Source organism: Columba livia, chromosome Z, assembly GCF_036013475.1.
Source record: "Columba livia isolate bColLiv1 breed racing homer chromosome Z, bColLiv1.pat.W.v2, whole genome shotgun sequence".
Lineage (NCBI taxonomy): Eukaryota > Metazoa > Chordata > Aves > Columbiformes > Columbidae > Columba > Columba livia.
In genome coordinates, this window is record NC_088642.1 from 48,307,682 (window position 1) to 48,329,498 (window position 21,817).

Genomic DNA, 21,817 nt, shown 5'->3' on the forward strand with positions numbered 1-21,817 from the left:
AGGTTTCATAGTTTCATAGAAAGCTTTTCCAATCATATCTTCCTCTGTGCAAATGTATTCTAGGCAGTGTCTGCAGTTTTCATTTAAGCTAGGCTAATCCAAGTAATGTAACCAGACTAAAGCAAATCATTGCAATAAAGAATATGAGAGCCACAGAGTATTCTGTTTTTATCATGGTAGAATGGTAGGGAAGCCTTAATACTGTCTAAAGCTTTTTAATCTCACAATTATACAAAGAATTTATTCCCTTATGTAGTGATGTATGAAATTTGTGTATGCTGTATATCATTCTGAACTTAAATGTTCTTGCCCTTGGTAAAATTTTTTTCTTAACACAAATCTGATTATATTAATTAGCTCATTGTTGCTGACAGTATTTCTTTCATCTGCTGTTTTTACCTAAACCTTTCTCATTGTAGCTGTGGTTGTTGCTGAGTAAAGCTCAGTGAGAAGCAGTGAAGTTTTCATTTTTAACTGTGATGGTCTCATCATCTTTTCCAGTTTTTTAATAAAAGGATGTAGGCAGTCTTTTACACTCAAACAAAACGTATTTTCCCAGCAGGTATCAATAGCTGGGCACTCACAGTAGTAGTTCTGTCCTTGTTTCCCATAATTTGTTATCCTCTACGGGCAGGGTTTCACTAATAAATATTTTTGGCTGAATGTTGTTTATATTGCATGATTTAAGTACCATGTGGCCAGTCTCTTTTTGTTTGGTGCTTGCTGACAGAAAAAGGTCTGTCTTGGGACTTTTGTTCAATAATTGAATTGAAGTTCATCTATCCTGTTTTGAAGGCTGACTGGAGATGGTTTGATTGGTTCTGAAGTCCATATTACAATGAAGGAAAAGATACAAAAATTCTGAAAAAGGACTGCTTAAAATTTCTGTCAGAAAGTAGATTAGATAAATAAGTATCTTTCCTTCCAGAGACTTTGGAGGACAAAGGCTGTTCTGGGTTTCTCAAAATGTTTGGTATGTCCAATACAGGTGGATCAAAGTAGCAAAAGAAGACTTTCAAATAATAAGTGATTAAAGTTTTTGTTTCAATTTAAAAACCAGTGGAAAAATAAATAAAATAATTCTGTTCCATTTTGTTTTTGATGCCAAAGTAAATATTAGGAAAGCATTGTCAAAGATTTATAGTTTACAGTCTATAGATAAAATTGCTCTTGAGTGTGATTGGAAGGGAGTTGTTTGGAGGTAAAAATTTTACTTTTATTGTAGAAATATATTAATCAAGTGGATGTGCCCTTTTGGGTTAAGGTTATGCTAAGTTTTTGTCTAGTATGGTAAAGAGATTTACGAAGTCCTTTTGTCTTACACCTTTGTTGTTGGTCCCTGGCTAGAAATAGCGACATGGACATAACTTTGCCTCACAGGCTATTGAAGAATCTGTATTTTTAACTGATGTTGTCTGATTTGATTTTAGTTTAAATGAACTTCCAATAATTGTGGAAAGGTAACATTTGGTCAAAAATGATCTTTCAAGTCACACGCTAAGAACCTCTATTTGCCCTTTAATCTTGCTTGTTTCCAGTTGATAAAAGGCATAATTCTCTGAGTAACATTTTCTAGCAGAAGCAGGTAGTGGCAATAGAGTTGCACAATTAAAATAACAGCTTGTCTAATACAGGTTATTTTGCTTAGGCAGAATACTTAATGCTGTGGTCGCCTTTCTGCAGTGACAATTCACTCACCTTGTGGTATTACCCTTCTTAATCTTTTGATTTAGTGGTGTTTTGTTTCTAACATGGGTCACTTCAACCAAATTGGTTTGGGAAACAGTTTGTGTGTAATTGTGTCGATTTATCTTAAGGGTGAGTAATCTCTGGCATGGAGATGATGACCTTTTCAATTGGCTGAAGTGTGTTCAGGAGATGGTATGTGATTGCAACCTGACAAGAGCTGTTTTCTGTTATTATAGCTGTGCCGTATGCAGTGGAAGCGTCAGCTTGGGAGAACTGACAGTCTGCCAACAGGACCTCATAATCACTATAAATTACATAGCTATTTGTTGTCTGACTGTAGTAAGTGTGCCCCCTAGTCATAGTCCATGAGTGCTGCATCGTTCACTTGTAGTCTAATCACAAGTAGATATTAATTGCCATTGCATAAGAACATGAGAGAACCATATTACATAAATGTTTTCAGATCTATCAAAGCTTCTACTTAATATTGGGTTACTTATCAGTTTGAGTGAGGCTGGATCAGTTGCAGCTGTTTTTTGGAAGTTATTTGTTGTACTGCTCTTCCTATGAATGAGTGTTCTGTTTGCTTCAATTACGTGGTTGCTGAAAGCAACAATAGTCTTTCTGATATGAAAACAAGTAAACTATCTAAGATCTTTTCAATTCTTCTCTCAAATAGATGTGCACTTAGAATTAGAAGAACGACTAGCAAAATTCATGAGGACAGAGGAAGCTATTATATACTCCTACGGATTTGCAACAATTGCCAGTGCAATTCCTGCATATTCAAAAAGAGGTGACATTGTGTTTGTGTAAGTATTGTGATCTACCAGGGAAACTGCAGATTAGAGTTTTCCTTTCATTTTTTCCTTTTCAGTATTGTTAATCGTATTAAATTAACTGTTCAGAAAATGATGCTGCTTTTGATCAAGTATTTTGTTGTGCAAAGCTCAAGTATCTTTTCTTCACCAAATACACCAAATCAAATCAGCTCCTGCTTTCATTGTGGAAGAGCAGACTTAGGCACTCCGCTGAAAAAAAAAAAAAACAAAACAAACAAACAAACCAACAACACACTCAAACTAAACTAAACTTGTGAATGACAGAACTAACAGAAGTCTAATACCTGGTTTTCTTCTTGAGAAACTGTACAGTCATATTTGCTTTCCTGCTATTTACTGCTGGCTTTTCACCTTCCTTGCAAGACAGTTGTTCTCGTCATGCATATTTGCAATGGATTAGTTGAATAAATATTGGTACATTTTGAAATAACACAAAACCAGATATGCAGGATTCAGCAAGCCCAGTATGTGGTCTGTGAGAGTAGCCAGTTGTAATTTCTCTAAGGAGAATTAAAAAGCAGGAGAAACAATGTACCTATGCTCAAAACTTCCTGAGCCAGAGAGGAGGGTTTTGATTTAGTAATAGTTGATGGATTTTTCTTAAGCCTTGTTATTCTTTTAGTACCTTTGTAAATTTTTAATATCCACAATGCTTCTATGACATGTAGTTTCACAGTTTAACTTGAACATTTTATGAGAAAAAACATGAAGTAGTACCTATTTTTAATATTGCATCTACTAATTTCAACTGATGCATTTTATTTTTAGACAGTGAACTGATGCATCTTGTCCATGGGAGGAGTGAGTGGCTGCTTGGAGCTCAGCTGCCTGCTGGGGTTAAGCCACAACAAGCTGATAATTTTGGATTTGTCTGGCATAATCTTTCTTAGTACTCTCTTTTCTAAGCTTAAGACTTGCAGCCTGTTTAACTTCTTTTGCAGAGTTTTTTTCATAATGTTGATCGTGGATTTTGTTGGTCATCTTTGAACATTTTCTAGATCCGGTTTTTTGCGATGGACAACCAGGATTGTTTCTGCACACTATTCAAGATGTCAGTATATCCTGGATTTAGCTATCTTGTACTGTTTCAGCTTCTCAGTGAAAAAAGATCTCACCATATTGAAAAACAGCTTGGTTGAAATTACTACATTTAGCATGTGCAGAAGGTTTAATTTAGTTGCCACTTTTAGACAATTACTCAACCTAAGCAACCGTGAAATTGCATACCCTATCGTGCTCAGAGATTTGCTTTTCCAGTACTTAAAAATGACGGATAGTTCTTTAAATGCTGAGATAGTAATTCCCAAAGGATATTAAAAAGCAGATTGTGAATACTTGAAGGACCACTATAAATGTCACAGGCATTTTTTTTCTAAGACCCAGAGCAGATGGAGTGAGAGGTTTCTGGGATGATTACCGTGGTAGTATACCCGGTCCATGGAATGCTGTGCTCAAATAAACTGGTGTCACATGCAAACAAAAGGACCGGTGTACACTTCAAGAAAAAATGCTGTTGGCTCGCCTTTAGTGGCTGTAGTGCATAGGAAAGATGAGAAGCTTTGGAAATGAGTTTTCAAAGTGTAAAGAAAATATATGATGCTTTAATAAATCTAGTTTTAACTACACCTAAGTACAGATATTTGCTCAAAAGCAGTACAGTCCTAATAGCCAGCTTTCTTTGAATAATTGTTAAACCTAGTGCAAACTTAGAAGGGCTTGCTGTATTTACAGAGATGAAGCTGCCTGCTTTGCTATTCAGAAGGGTTTACAAGCATCTCGTAGTAACATCAAGTTATTTAAGCATAATGATATGGCTGACCTTGAGCGACTGTTGAAGGAACAAGAGACTGAAGATCAAAAGGTACCATTCCTTTGAAGAAATATTTGTACTCTTTTGTGCCACCTTCCCCATGTTTTTTTTTACTGTGTTATATAAATGAATGGATGCAATACTTCTAGGCACTTACTTGGTTTTCCTATATTTATTGAATAGTTAATGTTGTTTATGTAATTAAGGTGGATTTAAAAAAAATATATATATATTTAGTTGCATTTGCCTGCATAACCACTGGAAGTGAGCTTACAGGTGTTGGTAGTGGGGGAATACCTTTATGGGCAGATGACTGAAGTGTGAGATTATTTTATTTTTTTAAAAAACTATTATGGAACTATTTTTTTTACTTAGAAATTTGTATCACTGCATTTACCTAATAAATAATGTAAGTTAATTATTAGTTTAAATGCTGCACTGTAAAATCAGCACAAAAATGGCTAGTCCTAACCTTTTAATTTATAAAATCAACATGGTCCTTATTTTTTTTTCTTAGATTCTTCCCCTATCTTGCACTCAACTCTTAAGATATTCTCTTTCTTGAAAAAATTGGGGCAGTTTGATGGCTTCCTTCTCATTCTGACAGGAACACAAAAGGGTGTCCAAAAGCAGCTACTGAAATCAGGATCAGCAAGTACAGATAACTTCATTAATTTTAGAAGAATTAGCTGAAGAGCTATCACCATTATGTACCTTGTTCACAGAATGCTGCAAAGTTACAGACAATTGGAAGAAAGCCGATTTTGTGCTAACACATAATAAAAATAAAGTAGATGAACTGCATAATTATAAGCAAATCAGCTAACATCAGTCTAAATCAGTAATGGATCTGATTAATAGCAAATTTCTAGACAACACAGTAGTTACATTACCTTAATGGAAGATACATCTTGTCAGATAATCTTTACATGAGTTTTTAGATGTGGTTGACAGACTGGTGATGCAATTTGTGTACCACATTTGGTTTGTTAGAGCAGAGTGCTTTGATTTAGCTGCATGCTTCATTTCTTAATGTAATTAGCTGAATGTGAACATAAAGTTGGTGGCCAAGAGCTTGATATAGACCATGTGTGTTTAACTCAGATGTACTGACTAGGAAAGGGTAGATCATACCACTAGAGTTGGTCCAACTTAGGGAGTGGACTGTGCCTAGTTTTGGTGCCTACCACTCAGAAAAGTCAAATAGGTGTTCTCTGAATCCTTATACAAGAACTGAAAAAGGTACGAAGCATGATTTAATATCCTTGCTCGAAAGATATAAACACGTTTAAAGTAAATACTAGGATATGAGATTTTAAAAGAACAACAATCAAACCATTGAAGTTTAAACAGAAACCAGTGCAGGATATTCCTTTTGCCTCCGTTGTCCAGAGATCGAACAAGGAGTTTGTAACTTGAATGTTACAAATACTTATGGATTGTGTTTTATGAAGACACTACTTGTGTTTGTGCTGCATTGAGAATCCTGGTGCACAAAACACAAAGCCTTCTAAATGTTCAGATTAATGATTAATATAATAGAGGCAAAGATGTGTTAGTATTTATTTTGTGGTTGTATGGGTTTGTTATGATTTGTTGCAAAACAAAGCATTTTAAATCTTGTGTGAGAGTTAAAAGCTTTAAAATTATTACAAAATAAAAAAAAAACTAGTCCAATGAGGCATTACAACTTTTGTTACAAATGATAAACACTAAACTTAAGTTGAATCTTATTTGAAAGAGACATTACCTTCCTTCCCTTCCCATTACTGTCCTTCCCTATCAAAAAATCTCCAGAGCCCCTTGCTTGTTAGTAACAATTTATATAATCTGAAACCATATCTTTCTCTGAAGAATCCTCGCAAGGCCCGTGTAACTCGAAGATTTATTGTAGTGGAAGGATTGTATATGAACACAGGAGATGTTTGCCCTCTTCCAGAATTGGTAAGTGGTTTCAATTTGCCTTTTAGGCTCTCCATATGAAAACATGTGGCTGATGAAATAGCAGTAACATATAGTTAAGCCTACATAGAAAAGCTCTGCGTGCAGTTTTTTTGTTTACCTTATTGCTTTCTTAAACTCTACTGATAAACAGCAGTTCCACATCTTACATTGCTTTCAAACTTCTGATCAGGATTAGGATTCTGAAGCTATATATAATGAGACTTGCAAATGAATATCTGATTGTGATCTTAGTTTTTAACCTGTAAAATATACTGTATTTTCAGCTATGCTGTATGATACTGAATCATTAAACTAAGTAATATCTAAACCACCCCCCCCCAAAATTGCAAAGAAACCTTGTCATAAACAGTGACTCCAAGGAAAACATTTGCTATTCAGCATAAATTGACTAATTCTAGTAGATAATGGAAGAAATGCTGTGAAAATACATCATCTTGAAAGTACTAGATAGCTTATTTTAAAAGAAAAAGTCGAAGTTGTTTTAGTATGTGAACATTTATGAAATTTAGTCTTACATGGTGGAAGAATTTTGAAGGCTTTTAAAATGTCTTAATGCCAGAACACAACTCTAGAGCTGACAGATTTGCAGTATTCAGGATACTGTACTTGTCTGTCTTTACCTTATCTGCCCCATGCATTTTCTTACCAAATTCTGATGAGCTTGACTTGTATTTTGTATCATTTGCTCTATTTTAGATAAAATTGAAGTATAAATACAAAGTGAGAATATTTTTGGAGGAGAGCCTTTCCTTTGGAGTCCTTGGAGAACATGGAAGAGGAATTACTGAACACTTTGGAATAAATGTAAGTGGTTTTTGTGAGTTTTGTTGTGAGCAAGAGACTTGTACAGGAGCAAATTGAGCAATAGATTTCTTATACCTGTAGCATTAGCAGTGTTCAGTAATGTACAATAGAAACTTACACATACTTTGTCAGTTTTAAATCATTCAGATCTTGGCACTTTTCTTTTTTTTACTTGAAGTAATTTTACTTATGTTTAATGGGGAAGATAACAAAAGAATCATTACAATGCATAATTTTATGCTTTTTTTGGACACTCAGTGAGATGAGTATTTTCCAGCCACATACACTTAAAAGTATCATACTTGCACAGAAATATTTGGAGGCTATGGCTAAGTCAGAAAAATCTTTTCAGTATATAACCAGTGTGCCTTGCTCTATTGCCTTTTACTCCTCTGAGGGAAATATAGAGGGTGTTTGAAAAATGTAGACCCAGTTTCAAAGAAATGTGATTTCAAATTGGGTCTATTTTTTTGAAATACCATGTAGGATAAAGCTTTTGATGGTTCTTTCAAATAAGTTGTCTTACTACTCTACTAACAGGTTAAGCCAAAGTATTTTTCCGAGAGTCTACCTTTTGTAGTGTTTATTCAGCTGCAGAGTACTTTGGAAATCCTAAGCAGTGTCCTTGCAGTTGTTTGCTATCACAACCACCTGAGCTGGGGAAGGAAGAAGTGTTCTTTCGATTGCCAGTGTCTTAGTGTGGAGCATCTCTCACTACATTCTGACAGTGTCCGAGTTCAGCTTGGAAGTGAAATATCAAATTCTGAGAATTCATTCAGTCTTCTCTTATCTCCTATTGTTTTAATTGTAGGTGTCTTAATACTAAATGTGGAAAATAGAAAAATGAATGCTAAACAGCTTTAGAAAAGGAAGCAAACAACGCTACCATGATGCTTGCCAAGTGCCATCTGATTACTTTTCTTCTATGTTAAATTCATTTACAAACATAATCTTTCAGTGTTGTCTGCTCAGAATGGGAATTTGTAGCAGTGGTCATGAGTGTGCATTACAGAGCCTGGCAAAAAAATACATTTGCAACTAACAAGTGAAATAAGACAACTGTGTCTCTAAGGTTCACATTCTGATTTAACTAGACTTATGGTCAATTTTGATCACATTCTAACTCCTACTGGCTGCAGTTGGACTAATTACATTCTTAAAGCATGCTGTCACAGTGATTTGAGGAATTGTCACCTGTGTCTATGTAATTTGTTTTTTCTGTTTATGTTCTTCACATTGCAATGCCTGAAAAAGTGTGATCCTATGTAGATCAGCTACAGATCCATAGATCTCAATTTCTCAAGTCCTCTTATATTGCTTAAAATCGTTATTTCACTTGTAGCTTCATTTTAATATGTGATAGTTTGGTAGGTCTTCTCTAGTATTGATGGTAATATGAAATAAGATGCATTTTTTATAGATTTACCTTATAGACTTGATGTGCTCAAAAACATCTGTTAATAACTTGTCAATTTAACTGGCAGATTGATGATATAGATCTTATTAGTGCAAACATGGAAAATTCACTGGCTTCTATTGGAGGATTTTGCTGTGGAAGATCTTTTATTATTGACCATCAGGTAAGCCAGGTCTCATTTTTATATGGTGTGGCAGGATTAATTGATTAGAAATAAGAGTTAGTTAATAGTATCAATTTGCAAGGAGTGTTGTAAGTTATATGCAATATTTGATTCTATACAGAAACCGTCTGGTTCTATGAAATATTGCAGGTGGAATGGAGACCTACTTTAAATCCTCCATGAACCTGGAAGAGTGGAGGAGAGGCTGTTTAAATGTACATGAATTAACTTTTAAAACATTGTCTATACTGCTATAAACAAAAAAGTGATTTTTTAAAATTATTATTATTTTTTCTTTTTCCCCCACAGCGATTGTCTGGTCAAGGCTACTGCTTTTCTGCATCTCTACCTCCTTTGTTAGCTGCTGCTGCTATTGAGGCTCTGAATATTATGGAAGATAATCCAGGTACTTAATTCAGGAAAATCTTATTTTTTAGTCTTTCTTCACCCAAAATTAGTTGAGAGAAGTATGAGTTACTTCAGTCCTCATCTGTTTAGTCTTCTAAGTCCTTTCTCTTTTTCAGCTGTTTAATTTTACATGCATGATCTTTTTCTTCACCCTACTTCCCATCCTACTTTTATTCTTCAGTGTTTCCTCCACTTCTTCCACATGAAAATGGGAGAGTTAGTTGAGGCTAGGAGGGACAGAGTTGGTTATCGCTAAGCAAATAAGAAGTTATTATTCTGCTTTATAGACTAGTGATATGCTTCTTCCTTGAAAATAAATTCCTTCAAGACAAATGGAGCAAGGACAAGTTAAAGAGAAATAAATGGGAATGTATTTCCTCAGGACTGAACAACCTTTCCACTTGCACTACATAATTTTTTTTCTTCTCCAAGTAAGCTTCAAGACAAGACCAAGTACAGGACCTTTGGATAAAGCTGGCAGGCAGGAGTTTCCACTGTAGGAATCAGACAGTTGCTCTTGTTGCTAGAATCTAAGAGACATTCCTTGGCAGGGGGTGGAGGAGGTAAGAAGCATATGAAAAGGACAAAATTGGCCAAATCTGTGTGAATTTGTTTTTAACCTTCATTAGCATCAAGAGACTTGAGAACATCTCCAGAGAGGTGCAGTATTAAATTTGTCACAACTAAATAAAAACTACTGGGTAGCCCACACCTAGTCTTCAGAAGTTAAACAAACGCAAGAAAAAATTGAGTAAGTGATGGGACTGTTAGCTGTAGTGGAGGGTCAACCTTTACTGAGGAAAAGAACCAAGGTTTGCAGATCCAGGAGTCAGGGTTCCCTGTTTAAGAACCTGGTGAAAAGAGTAAGGAACAGAGTCTGCATGGCTGTAGATATTTTATAGATATAAATAAGCTGGACCTGCCATTTCACTCCTGTTACCAAGTGTTTGTGTCATCCTTTCCATATGATCATGAACCAATGCAGCTGGAGGAACAAGATAAAGGCAAGTAACGCATTTGTCAGATTTTAAAAGCCTGTCATCTCCTGGAAGAAATGGGAATCAGGAACATTATGAAGAGTAGTGAAAAGATGTAGTACTTCGATAGATATCTATATTTTAGTTTTTCTTCCAAATGCTCTAAAAAAAGTTTTATACTTACAGAAATGTAATACAGAAACAGGGTATCTAAGCCTTTCCTTTATTTTTGTGTATGTGTGTGTGTAGACATTTTTCAGACTCTCCGGGCTAAATGCGAACGAATTCACAAAGCTTTACAGGGGTAAGTGTGTCTATTGGTGTTTTTCTGGCTGTTGTTGATTTGACCGTGCTTCTGTAATACCAGCTTTAAAGAACTGCCCTTGCCCAAATCTGTTTCTGGCTTTAGAGATGCTTAGACTGTGATATGTATGCTAAGTAATGTATGTCTTAAATGAAGACATAGCAGTTTTCCCAGCTGTCTCTGTTATGCTGCTAAGACAAGTCCAAGTTTTTAAAATCCCTGTACAAATATAGAAATGAGATTACACCTTAATGCTAGTGAGGATGTTTTCAAGCCCTTACAAATTTAAGTCTTCAGGAGAGTGTGATAGCTTTCAATGGTACGAAGCGTTGATAAGCATTTGGGGGAAAAAAAAAAAGTTTAAGTAAAACCATTTGGGGTGTAGCTTAACAGATGGTCTTTCAGACAACTCAATGCATCTTGCAATCACTTTTAGTACAATATTGTTCTTACATATGAGACTCGAATGGTGAATAGTAATAGAAAGTACTCATTGTTGTAGAGGCACCTTGAAAATTCCTAGAATTTATCTGAAAAATCAGGATTCTGTTTAAAGTTTCCTAACACTATCCTGTTTTAAAAGATGGCTATCCTGAGTAATAGCTTTTTTTCCTGACAGGTTTTGATACTAAAAAATATAGAAATTACTGTGAGTATTCAACAACTGTTTAATATGCAGAATAGACGTCTTAGCTGGTATTTTACAAATAATTTTCTTCAGAAGTGTTCTGTTACGTGTTACAGAAGTGAACAATGTTTAAACGTGCACACAAAATCTGTAATGCACAATTTATTATACTAGCTGATTTTTTGTAGTATTAGTCACTTAGTTATTCAGTGCGAGTTGCTTGTTATTCCAAATGTGTAGTTTCATGCTTAGTTGATGTTTTACGTTAAAACTTTAGCTACATTCAGCTTCTTTGGAATAATTCTACCATCAAATAATCCTTGTCTCCTTTGGCTGTGTTCTGTTTCTACATGGTTTGTTTCCACATGATTTAAAATGCATAGGCTTTCATGTCAAAGATAGCCAGGTGCTTCTATGCTTGAAATTAAAGTTTTAGAGTAACTTGAAAACTATTAGCATCTGTTCTTTCCTAGTAATGTTATGATTGAGCTAAAAGAAGAATAATTGTAATATTCTTCTCTAGCTGTCAGTTTTAGTTGATAAATATATTTAAAATGTGGGAAAAAAAATAAAAGGAAAAATTATCAACCTTTTACTTGTTAATATTAAGGACAAACCAGAAGTGAATAAGTCATGGCTGGTACTTTTCCATCCTGTGATTGATTCTACTTTTTCACTTAAATTCAGTGATCAGTATGGTCACAAATCAACAAGTAGGCAGAATACCTGCGTGTCTGTAATAGGACTTTTGTATTTTTGCCTTGTGGCAAAATGTGGTAATGTAGAGGCCCCCCAAAATTGCAAAATAAATAGTTCTTCTAGGTCATACAGGAAAACCTGAAAGATGTAATAGCACCAGGGAATTGGGAAGCCCTGTAGCATGAAAACGATCCTAACAATTGCATAAAGCAACATCAGAGAGAAGATTTGAATTAACATTTGCAGGGTCCAGTGTGTTGGTTTTTCTTTCAGTTAATGACCACACTAGAAGAAGTGTGTGATTGCTGGAAAAGAAGGCAAAGTTTTCAGAAAAAGCTTTTTTTTAATGCTGTGGTGTTATATGCACTCATCTTCCTTGCCTAACCATGGCTGCTGCTTGACTACAGTTCTTTACAGTGCTCTCACTATGATAGAGTGGAACTAACTGTTGGTTTAAAAGAGTGTTAAATGATGGTAGAACTGTACACGAAGAAAGTGGGAAAGAATACACAGCTTTTCTCCTTTCTCATGATAGAACAAATACAGTGAGAGGAACAAATGAAAAGTAAAGGAAGACTTTATTTTGGCCAAAGTGTCACTAACACATGGAATTTAGGACTTCATATATAAGGACCAATGCATAATTAATGTTCAAAAAATGTTGGTCTTTATATGGAAAATGGTGGGGGAAGAAACTGTAGTGTTGCAAGTTAGAGGAATATCTGGTGTTCATTCCTGTTCTGGGTATAACCCAAGTGCTGGTTTGCAGGAGAAATGGAAGAATTCTTCTGAATCCTGCATAGAAGTACTTGTTTATTGTCTATGCCAGTTTATAAAATATATGAAAATGCAATAAAAGAGGGGATGATTAACAGAAATTAGGAATATTCTTACCTTTCTTAACAATCTCAGATCAAGAAGATTTCTGTCTTGTATTTAAAAATATCTAATGTCTTAGTGAACAGAAACAAAGAAGCTCTCTTGCAGGGGGCCAGGATGGGTGGGACAGAATTTTGTGTTTTTTTAAAAAGCACAACAGTAGTAGGTACTATCCCTTGAAAACCAGGAGATGTTCCCAGTAGTCAGTTTGGATGTGGCCACTCTGACATGGTGACTCAGATTTTGAAAGTATGGATGGAATCACACAATGTTAGGGATTGGAAGGGATGAGTCATTCCATACCCATTCACCCACAGGGCCAAAGAAAAGTGCAAGGCATATTTAATTTACTAATATAGAACTAGCCTTAAAAGGAGCATTGGAGTTCAGGAGGCTAGTTTTGTTCCTTTGTTACTTCAAAATCAGATCTTTCAGGATACTCTCTCTTTTGTGTGGAAGTTTTTGTTTGAAAATGAAGCTTTCCCAGCATTTCCTAGGAAAGTGAATTCTGATTCCAGGAGTGCTACAGTGTGCATGCACTGGATTCTGAAGTACTTGTTGAACCCTGATTTGACAGAAGCTCAGAAAAACATAGTTAATACTTTGCAGGAAAGGTGTCGCCATCAGAAGGCCTCATGTAAAACTCCTGGGTTTCTTCAAATAGTTGGGTAAGATGAATTATGTACTTCAGTATGCAACAGCTGTGACTAACAGAAAAAGTTCCGAGATGAAAATTAATTTGAAACTTGTAAGCAGCCTCTATGAGTAAGTGTATAGCAAATTCAAAGTATGCTGTTCAGGCAAGTACTCAGTTTGAATGGATTGGATACATGGCTGTCTTCCTACTCATCTTTTCTCATTAAATCTTTGGAGGGGGCAGTTTATGATTATCTGTTTCAATTGAAGAATTATGTCTGATTTATAACTAGAAGCTAATACTGTGTCTCTCTAAACAAATCCTGATTGTTTTAGTAACTTGTCTTAAACTCTGTTTTCCAACAAATAGATTTAAATTACAATGAAACTTCATCTGACTTCTAGTTTGATTTCCCTGCTTGTAGAATGCTTCTTCTCACGAGTCAGGTCACTCCTAGGGAATGTAACTAAGAATGGATATGTTTTACAGCTATACTGTGTATTGTTTTTCTATCTTGTAGCTGGATGTTGGAGTGCTTTTCCTTGTCCTTCTTGTTACCAAATGTTGTATCCCAGATCCCTAGATATGCATGCAGTAGTGACACGAATGCAGTGTGTGTACTTGTGTATTAAAGAAATCACCTGTTTGGTTAGTTTTCAAGTGTAGGTGGATGATACCAGAATGTTTGCAGTTTTGTGGCTGAAGAAGAATAGCAATTTGATTTGTCTTCTTGGAGTGGATTGTGAACTGATACAGCATTGTAGAAATAATGCAAGATTATTTCAATGCTAGAGTATAATTTTATTTTTTCAAGGTTGTAATTGATTTCAGTGTGTTTGTAGTGCCAGTTTCTAAAGTGTCAGTCTTCTAAAGGCTCCAGGTCTGCTATTTATGGATTTAACATCTCTTCTGCTCTCATTGAGTCTTGAACTTTGTAAAAATAGAAAACTCACTTGAAAATGAGGGTATACATATACAATGCATGGGAGGCAAGCTCATCAAAGTCAGGAAATCAAAATTACAGCTGATTGTGGACATGTGTTTATGGGAGTTGTTAATTTTGGAGACCAAAGGTCTTGCTTGGGTATTGGATACAGTTTTTTGGAGGGGAATAACTAAGTCCAGAATATGATGATATGAAGTGTCAGGACAATGACAATCAAATGTTAATAATTTTTGACAACCAAATGTCAATTATTCAATCAAATTCTAAGAGTCCAATTAAACGCTGTCTCCATGTACAGATGTGAGAGCAATTGTGGTAATATAACTAGTTTTAGAGGAGCTTCTTACTACATGACAGATTATCTTGTAAAGGTTTTCTACAGGAAATAGTTGAAAATCAGAAGTCTTGCCAAAAAAATAAACCATGTTTCTTCTTCCTATCTTATAGATGGATCAAAAGATTTATTATTATTTATTTTCTTAATACAGACTCCAAAGGCTTGACTTAACTAGCTGTGTTTTTATAAGCAACATACAGGCTAACACGTTCTACTACATCTTTGTAGGGATCCTTTCATAATTTCTGAATTATTAATCATATTTGCAAAAGGATTGGTAACTATTATTACACAGACTTGCTGAAACTACATTTAATAAACTCCTTAAAGACATTCATTTGATAATTTGTATTATCTTTTGCCTATTGTAAGCTGAAATGCATGTATCTTTTGTCTGCATTAGTATTAGGAAAGTGAAATATCTCTCTCTTCAGTCTCACCACATAGAAAGTGGAAACACTGCTATCCAGAACTTTAACACCTATGTTCAAGTAGGATGTGCATTAAAGGCTTTGTATTTGTTTTAGGATTTCTGGCTTAAAAGTAGTGGGAGAATCTTTTTCTCCAGCATTGCACCTGCAGTTGGAAAAGAGCTGTGGATCTCGAGAAGATGATGTGAAGTTACTCAGAAGAGTTGTGGATTATGTAAGTGTCCCCATAACAGTTAAAATATGTCATTGCCTTCGAATGTGAGTAATAAAGTGCATATGGGTATGGAGGCTTCTTGGGTAACTTGTCGGAGCTGCAAGAAACTCAGTTTCTTTGCTGGCTGTAGGGCTACAATAAAGGCCATCTTCTAACCATTTATTGCTTCAGATCTTTAGTTCTGTAGCACTGGATTAAAATATATACATCTTCAATACACATTGGTTCTCTTTCTCCCACATCGAGGAGATGAAGGTTGATGAGAAAGTTTTATATTTCAGGTGGCAGGTAAACAAGACTACACAACAAAAAGAAACTCTGAAGTTGATTTCCTTGAAATATACTTAAATATGATTTAACAGACTATTAATACAGCATTTTTGTCTGATTACTTGGAGAGGAAATCTGAAGAAAGTACATGCTGACCTGTTCTATGTGTTTATGATTTATCAAAATCAGAGGTGATTTTGCACAACCTTCAAAACCTCATGTGAGAAGGAACTTAAAGTTATCCTGACATCAAACTCATAAAAGTTAGTTATATGTATTTGGTGATCAAAAGGAAATGCCATCAGAAGTTCCCAGATTGACGACTACTGTATGTTCTTTATTTGTAGTGCATGAATAGTGGTATTGCATTAACTCAGGCCCGCTATCTGGAGAAAGAAGAAAAATGTCTTCCTCCGCCCAGGTTAGTAGAAAGTCAATACATTATTTCATTTTATTGAATATGACACTTTATCTCTTTTCATACGATGATGGGGTTTTGTTCAGTAGGCTTGACTGAATAACTGGTCCTGTAAAGCTGGGAAAGGCTCCATTTTGAGGTATATTTTCAGTCGCTGTTACAGGATGCCAATACCCTGAAATAACTGTATCAAAACTACCTAAATTGCAGTGATCAGCATGTTGCCTGTTGCCAGGCACATTTCCATGATATGCAGATCTGCGGTTGAAAAAGGTAACAATCAAATTTCAGAGGAAGGGAAGAGGGGGCAGGAAGTAGTCTGACCTTTTCTGTTTAGTCTTGTCTTGTTCCTGGTTGAATTTGAATTGATAATAATTTCCCTGGAGTTAGTGATCTTAATGTGTTAAAATTAGTACAAGAAAAGTCTAAAGCTGCAGGCAAGCAGTAAAGTTTACCATGTATGTTCTGGTTTTCTTTTTCTAGTATTCGAGTAGTGATAACAGTGGAACAAACAGAACAAGAACTGGACAAAGCTGCATCACTTCTTAAGGACGCTGCACAGTCTGTGTTGAATTAGACTGCTGTTTTGGATTTCTTTTTCCCAAATTATCAGGATGAGCGTTTTACACTGTATAGTGACTTCAGATATTCAGGTTCTTCCACTGATGGCATTGAAGCCTGACTGAGTAACACAATTGTTCCAGAATGGTACAAATGCAAGTGAGGGGAAGAGTGCAGAATTTTGGAACTGGTGAGTGACAGAGTTTACTTTCAGTTCAAACTCTGTCATTTACTAGCATTCCTTAAAAAGGGGATAACTCTTTCCTAAGTTGCATCTTTAAAAGTTCTGAATCTATTTCTTCAAAACCTGAAATGTTTTTAAAAATGTATGTGAACATTCAGCTTTCACCAAAAACATCTAAAATGTATATTTTTCTCTGCATATTCTCAGAATGTAGGAACTTCAAATAAATTTCAAGGGATTATTCCTCCCCACCACCCCCAAATGAAGATAGGCTGTTCCTAATATGCTTAAAGGGAGAAAATAACACATTAAGAGATAATTTTTGCTGTATTATATCATTTATTATTGAATTACAGGGGGAACTTCAGTTCTTTGTTTCTGTCTTTCTGTAACCATTTTTGGAAGCTGGTTTTTACAAATGCCTGGCCAGAGAATTCCATTATCTAAATGGTAAATTTGTATTAAATACTATTTGCTTCCTGCACTTAATATGTAATTATATGCATCTTTGATATTATGGGTGAGGTTTTTCATACAATTAACTTTAAAACGGCTAAACTGAAACCTCTGAATTGTGAAACTGGTGTAATTCCATTACAGTGTGTTCAGTCAGGGGGACTTTGCACCGATCTTGAATACAAGTCATAAGCAGCATGAAGAATGAACCAAGATTTTGAAACATGAACTAAATACTTAGCTTAGTCACAGTACTTTGAAGCACTGAAATGGTGTGTGCTAAGTTTTATCTCTGAAGAGCTATACCTTAGAGGGGAGTACTCACAGATAGCTAATAAGAGTTTAGGTGGTACAAATACTACTGAAATACAACACAATAGGTGCACATAAACCCACAATTTAATTACATAGCTATATGTGGAGGTTATGCTGTTAGGATTTTCAGTAAGAACAGGTGGACGTTACACAGATGGACACATTACACCAATCGGAGGAAGCTGGTAAGGAAGAATGACAGTAAGCTGTATCTTTTTATAAAATAAAAACTGTAGCTATGTATTTCAGGTTTTTGCTTTGAGAATGCCTGTTTAAAAACTTTGTATTCTGCCTGATCTGTATTCTGGGTTGTTTTGTACTTATGTACCTTTTTGGTTGCTGCTATAAGGACTACAGGACTATTTTAGAGAAACATCATTCTTTAAATAAAAGGTTTAATCATGTTTGATTCAGATTTTTACTTGTCATATAATCAGATTCTGTAGCATGATCAACCATATTTTGTTTAATATTCTTTATCAGATGAGCAGAGTCTGTATTGCCTCTTTCAGTTCATAGTGACTGTCTCTGTGCTGGCTTTCAAAACTTCTCACTAGTATATATTTAGATAAACCAGCTGAAGTTGTGCTGGGGCACTTTTGTGATTATTGCTTGACTATTCAAAGTAGTCAAAACATTATCTGTGCAATGTAGAGAAGCATTTATCCCCATGTGAAAAGAGTATTCCTGTTGCACTGACATTTAAGTTTTTCTCTAACAGTGAGTAAAAGCCTGTGACAAACCAACAATTTAACAGAGCAAAAATGTGGGAAAGGAAGATGATTCCCATTTTACAGACTGGAACTGCAGTGCAGAACAATCAACATTCTCAAGATCTTCAGAGACTGGAGAAATGGAAATGAAAACTTATCGCTATACTTGGAGACTGTGAGCCATTTTGGTTTGATAATTGAAAGCTGAATATTCAAGTAAACTCAAACTTTTGATGTATAAGCTGGGAACAAATGAGGTACTTGGATACCAATGCAGCATAATAAATGGTTTGGGGATTCAAGGTAAACCAGTGAAGGTAACAAAATAACCAGTTAGCATTGAAATAGTAGGTTGCAGAATCTACAGTCACTTCTTGCATTTTGTTTTGGAGTGTCTGCAAATGGAGGAAATTTTTTGTTGGCACTTTTGAGAACTAGCAACATTCTTTGGATACATGGGGTTGTTCTCTTGCTTTGGGGTTTGTATTTGTTTGTTTGGTTTGGGCTTTATTGTTGTTGTTATGTTTGGGTTTTGTTTGGTTGGTTTGTTTTTTCGGTGTTTTTCTGCTTTAAAGTGAGGTGATAGTACCTGAATTGACAGGAAGCAGAGTGGGATTTCTGGCAGTTTCAAAGCTGTGGCTAAGTGATTGATGGAACAACAGTTCAAGTATGTTGCTAAGAGGTACTATCGTCTGATTCACTTGGCAAACACACACTCAGCATTAAAACGTTGGTAAAACTGCCTTTGTCCATTTGTTTTTTACAAGAATATAGAAAAGAAGCCTTTAGACGACACTATAGCGAACACATTATGGTTGATAACAGTTGGAGTACTGTTGTAATGAGTGTTTTACTGACAGGTTATATACACGATCTCTGAGAAATTAAGACACTTATGAGATGTAGCTGGTGGAGAGAATATCCCTGGCCATTTTAAGCATGTCTGGCACTCTTCATTTTGGCTTTTTTGATAAATGTCTCTGACACAGCAAGCAGATGAAGAGAAGGATGGCTCTGGGGAAAAAAATTTGGTTGGGGTTAGGAAGACAGCAGGTGATTCTGGTTAAACTTTTGACATTAAAAAATCAGAAGCCTGCTAAGGTGCTTAAGTTCTCAGTGCTCTAGGCTGATAAATATATGAACAAGCCTCTTGTAGTTGCTTTGTGGTTATATTTGGACGAAGAAGGACGTTTCTATCCATTTCTTCAGATGTGGGAGCGAGACTGGGGTCTTAATAAATAAATGGAAAGCAGTTCAGCAGGATACTGTGAGGTGAATCAAATGCATAAGGGCCTTATCCCAGTCTTCAAAGTTTCTATTGTAAATAAATATCTGGATTCTTAATTTTAATTCAACTGATTTTATGTGTTTTGTTCTGCCAGCTATTTGGAACAGAGTTTCAGATAAGTGGGAGCATCAGGATAATAAATAGTTATCAAAAATAAAAGTTTTGGGGTTTTTTTGTGAAGGATTAGTATTTGATAGTTGAGAATGAATGCATTTTAAGTGTAATAAGGTGGACATTTATTGAAATTGTCCTGGTGAAAGCAGTTGTTTGCAATATGTGGGGACTGGGATGGACTGGAAATAATTTATATTATGAAGGCATTTTGGCTTGAAGAAGCATGTCTACATTATATATATATATATATATATATATATATATATGTATTTTTTTTTTTAACAAAGAGGTCTATTTTCCTTGAGTATTTAAAAATAATTGATTGTTATTTGTGTAGGTTCATTGTTTTTATAGGAAAACCTACAGATGCCTTTTCTGTTTATTATAGTAATCATTATTTTTGAATACGAGGTGAAGTGCATAAGGAGAGTATTAAGAAAGAGAGAGAGGTATGGCTGAATAACTTTGATTATTTTTTTTTCCCCCTACTTTTGAAATTTGATCCCAGTCCCTGCACATAATGGTGTACTGTCTCCTTTCTGTCACTCCATCTGGACTTTATTATTTTAAACAGGGTTGTGGAGTGCTGGCATTCACTGATCTATGAAGCTGCTACCGCGACAGTGTCTTGCATCTTAAGATGACTCAAGAAATGTACATGAGCTGTAAATGCTGCTTAAACAGAGGAAATATTTACAACTAACACAGAACATTTGTACCTCAAACTCTTTTAGTGTCCTAATAAAAGGAAGTGTCTGGACAACATTTCTTGTGTTTCTGTGTTCTCTGGCAGTTTTCATGCTAATAAGATATTAGGCTTATTCTGTCTTGCTGTTGATGGATTTTTCAGATTTTAGTTTCCTCTCCAGTGTGTGCTAGGTCATTGCAAAATATGCATAATAAAAGTCATATAAACTAATAAATCGGCTGAGTTGAAGATTGCTGGAAGTATCTATCAGTGAAGGACAGTTCTCTACAGGACCGCTTTCTAATACTTCGGTAGCAGATACTTATGGAGAACTGCTGCTGGAAACTAGACACTCAGCCAGATACAGTTTTGCTGTGACTAAGAGTAGAATTTCTGATGCATCAACAAACTCATGAGTCCAGATGAAATATACACCAGCTTTGAAGACCTTTACGGAGGAAAATACTGCAGTCTTGCCTACCTTGCTGTACGTATAAGGTTTCTCTTTACCCCTGTTATTGAAGGTGTTACCACCTGACTCTGCATGCTCTTTGGATAACTGAGCTGCATTTTCCAGCAGGGGATCCAGTGTTGTCAAAACCCAATAAGTAATGGAGTCAGAGGGAAAACTGCAGAATTGGAAATGTATAATCCAGGTGTTTAACTTGGATCTGAGGCAGGCCAAAAATGAGAACAATTGGGGACATTACTAGCAGAGATGTCATTACCATGTAAAAGAACTAATCCTGTCTGTGATTGCAGTTTTCCAGTACTTACAGGGTATCTGCAAAGAGCTCAGAGGCTACTTCTTCACAAGGAGCTACATGAAGAACAGAAGGGGCAGTAGGTATAATTTGTACCAGGAAAGGTTTCATATTGACATAAAGAATTTTTTTCCAGTATGACTGTTCTTCTCACTGTTGAACAACCTCTTCAAGGATGTGATGGAGTCTTCATCACAGGAGGATTTCAAGACGTGACTGGACAGGGTGCTAGGTAATCTCATCTAGGCTCCCTTTCCCATTAAAGGTTGGACCAGATGATCTTTTGAGGTCCCTCCCAATCTTGGATGTTCTGTAATTCTGTAGTTCTGTGATTATAACTCAAGACAGGAAGGAGCAATAATTTTTGACACACTAGTCAAAATTACCGAAGAATGTCACAGTAAGTGTTGAGGGGAATACATGAGAAAGAATTTAAACTCCGTGCATTACATAAGTACACGTAAAACTGACTTTAAAGAGAAAGGATTAAAAAAAGTGATAGCAGCACTTCTTGACAATCTGAGATGTGGTTGTGACTCCTTACCATTTTTCAGTGGTTTGGACTTTTTGTGTTCTTTCACATAATGAGATAGTGAAATGGCTGTGCTGTGCAGTTAATTGCTGAAAGAGAAAATATTCTTTGTTTTAACTTTATCCAGCGTAGTATTTTTTTTTATAAACTAGCTTCAGTTGTGTTTATCATGTTTCTACTGAGTAAAGTTTTGCTTTGGTGTCAATGGTGAATGTGAACTTTAATTACATAATCTAGACAGACTATGATACCCCTTACCATTGTACACACCCTTTAGATTTAAAATCTGAGAGAATTTAAGTGGCCTTTAAAGTAGCCTCTACGGAATACTCCGTGGTAACAAAATTACTATATGACTGTTCAG

At 35.5% G+C, this 21,817-nt stretch overlaps 1 protein-coding gene across 1 annotated transcript in view; it reads left to right on the forward strand.

Annotated features, from left to right (window-relative positions):
* Window positions 1–17,767, forward strand: part of SPTLC1 (serine palmitoyltransferase long chain base subunit 1) — a 39,626-nt gene extending 21,859 nt beyond the window's left edge. The window contains exons 6-15 of the mRNA XM_065045729.1: window positions 2,369–2,501; window positions 4,263–4,392; window positions 6,196–6,285; window positions 7,003–7,110; window positions 8,595–8,690; window positions 9,000–9,096; window positions 10,325–10,379; window positions 15,033–15,150; window positions 15,768–15,841; window positions 16,322–17,767. Of these exons, the coding sequence (XP_064901801.1) occupies window positions 2,369–2,501; window positions 4,263–4,392; window positions 6,196–6,285; window positions 7,003–7,110; window positions 8,595–8,690; window positions 9,000–9,096; window positions 10,325–10,379; window positions 15,033–15,150; window positions 15,768–15,841; window positions 16,322–16,415 (995 nt within the window). The 3' untranslated portion in view covers window positions 16,416–17,767. The remainder of the gene's footprint in view (window positions 1–2,368; window positions 2,502–4,262; window positions 4,393–6,195; window positions 6,286–7,002; window positions 7,111–8,594; window positions 8,691–8,999; window positions 9,097–10,324; window positions 10,380–15,032; window positions 15,151–15,767; window positions 15,842–16,321) is intronic.
* The last annotated feature ends 4,050 nt before the right edge of the window (window positions 17,768–21,817 follow it).